Source organism: Branchiostoma floridae, chromosome 1 (genome assembly GCF_000003815.2).
Source record: "Branchiostoma floridae strain S238N-H82 chromosome 1, Bfl_VNyyK, whole genome shotgun sequence".
Lineage (NCBI taxonomy): Eukaryota > Metazoa > Chordata > Leptocardii > Amphioxiformes > Branchiostomatidae > Branchiostoma > Branchiostoma floridae.
Window position 1 is genome coordinate 24,917,725 of NC_049979.1, and position 1,423 is coordinate 24,919,147.

A 1,423-nucleotide genomic window follows, 5' to 3' on the forward strand; every position below is an offset into this window, starting at 1 on the left:
TCGCCACAAACCAGCTGTCAGCGAATCAGAGAATAGGCTTTCGTGGCCTTTTGTAACCACTTACTTTACGGTAACTTTAGTCTAACACTATATTGTAGAAAGGTAAAGACAGCTCGACTAGATTCTGGTCCAGGCAAAGTACATTTATTGACTAATTGAGGCACAACAATACAACAATATGGGTACAACAGGAACAATCAGTGCACTGAGGAATCCCTAAACGTGAGCCGTCGTGACAAGGTTACATAGAGTCGGACATTGCGTTGTGTTTTGTTTACCAGCCTTGCCTTTTTGCAGGTGTTTGATCAGTACCTCAACTTTATTACACTGGAGGATGATATGTTCACACTCAGGCACTCCCAGAACAGAGAGGCCATCTCATACTATGGTAAGTACTTTCCCCAGGGTGCCTAAGCATTTGCACAAATTTTATGGCATTCACGTGCACCATGAATTTGAATTTATCCACTTCAAACAGCATGTGTGGCGCGTGGAAAAAGGGTGTGTATTTTTTTCTCCTTTTTACGTTTCAGTCCTACAAATTTTTCACCCCGGAGTTATTTTTGTACCCTAACTGCATGTTGTTGGGCCTTGTCAGACACATTGTATTCAGCCATAGGATAAGGTTGCTTATTCTATTGAGTAGTGGGTACTTGGGAGTTTAGTAGGGTACTGAATGTTTTTTTATGCTCGCAGGACTAGTGGATACTTTACTTTAATCTTACTCCTTTAATCTTTATAACAGGATTTTCAACTTCTCGTGTGTCACAAACTATTATTTGTTTTCTTGTTTCAGCTATTAACAAAGGGGACGTACAGGACTTGGAAATGGAAGCTTCCATGGATGCTATTGTTGACAGCCTATTCTCAGTATTTGTAACATTAGGTTTGTGTAGATTTTATATGTTTGTTTGACTGATTTATTTAATATATATACTGTAACAGTGGGATTCAAGTACCGCCTACCGTCCTTGCCAAGGAGTTCTGAGCTTTTGTGGCGACATCGATAGCGGGCTTGATTTTAATTTGGGAGCTTAGCTGCCCGGGTTCGGCGCGATAGGTCATGGGTTCGAATCCCAGGAGCGAGCTTGGGTAAAAACTGTTCTACTCGCCTCTAGTGTTTCAATACTGACTACATCAGTACCATTGGATACAAAACATGACATTTGGTATATTTGACAAATGTCAAAGGGGCTGTTTTCCTTAGTTATGATAAGAGTTTGCTAGTTAGATTTGAATGGTTTAGATGTGACAGGTCATTCCATGTAATATAACCATATACTGCCACATGCTTGTGTAGCTGGTAAATTGCACTGAAGGCTGAACATTAGATCCAGAAACATTGCTTTAGAATTTTACAACTGAGTAAGAAAAATATATGTTTGATATCCGCCCGCCACTGGGTTAGCATGACTTTTGATTA

At 40.1% G+C, this 1,423-nt stretch overlaps 1 protein-coding gene across 1 annotated transcript in view; it reads left to right on the forward strand.

Annotated features, from left to right (window-relative positions):
* The window catches only part of LOC118417838 (sec1 family domain-containing protein 1-like), a gene marked incomplete in the record, with an annotated part of 27,684 nt that overhangs the window by 11,273 nt on the left and 14,988 nt on the right, over positions 1-1,423 (forward strand). The window contains 2 exon segments of the mRNA XM_035823589.1: positions 298-388; positions 797-886. Coding sequence (XP_035679482.1) covers positions 298-388; positions 797-886 — 181 coding nt within the window.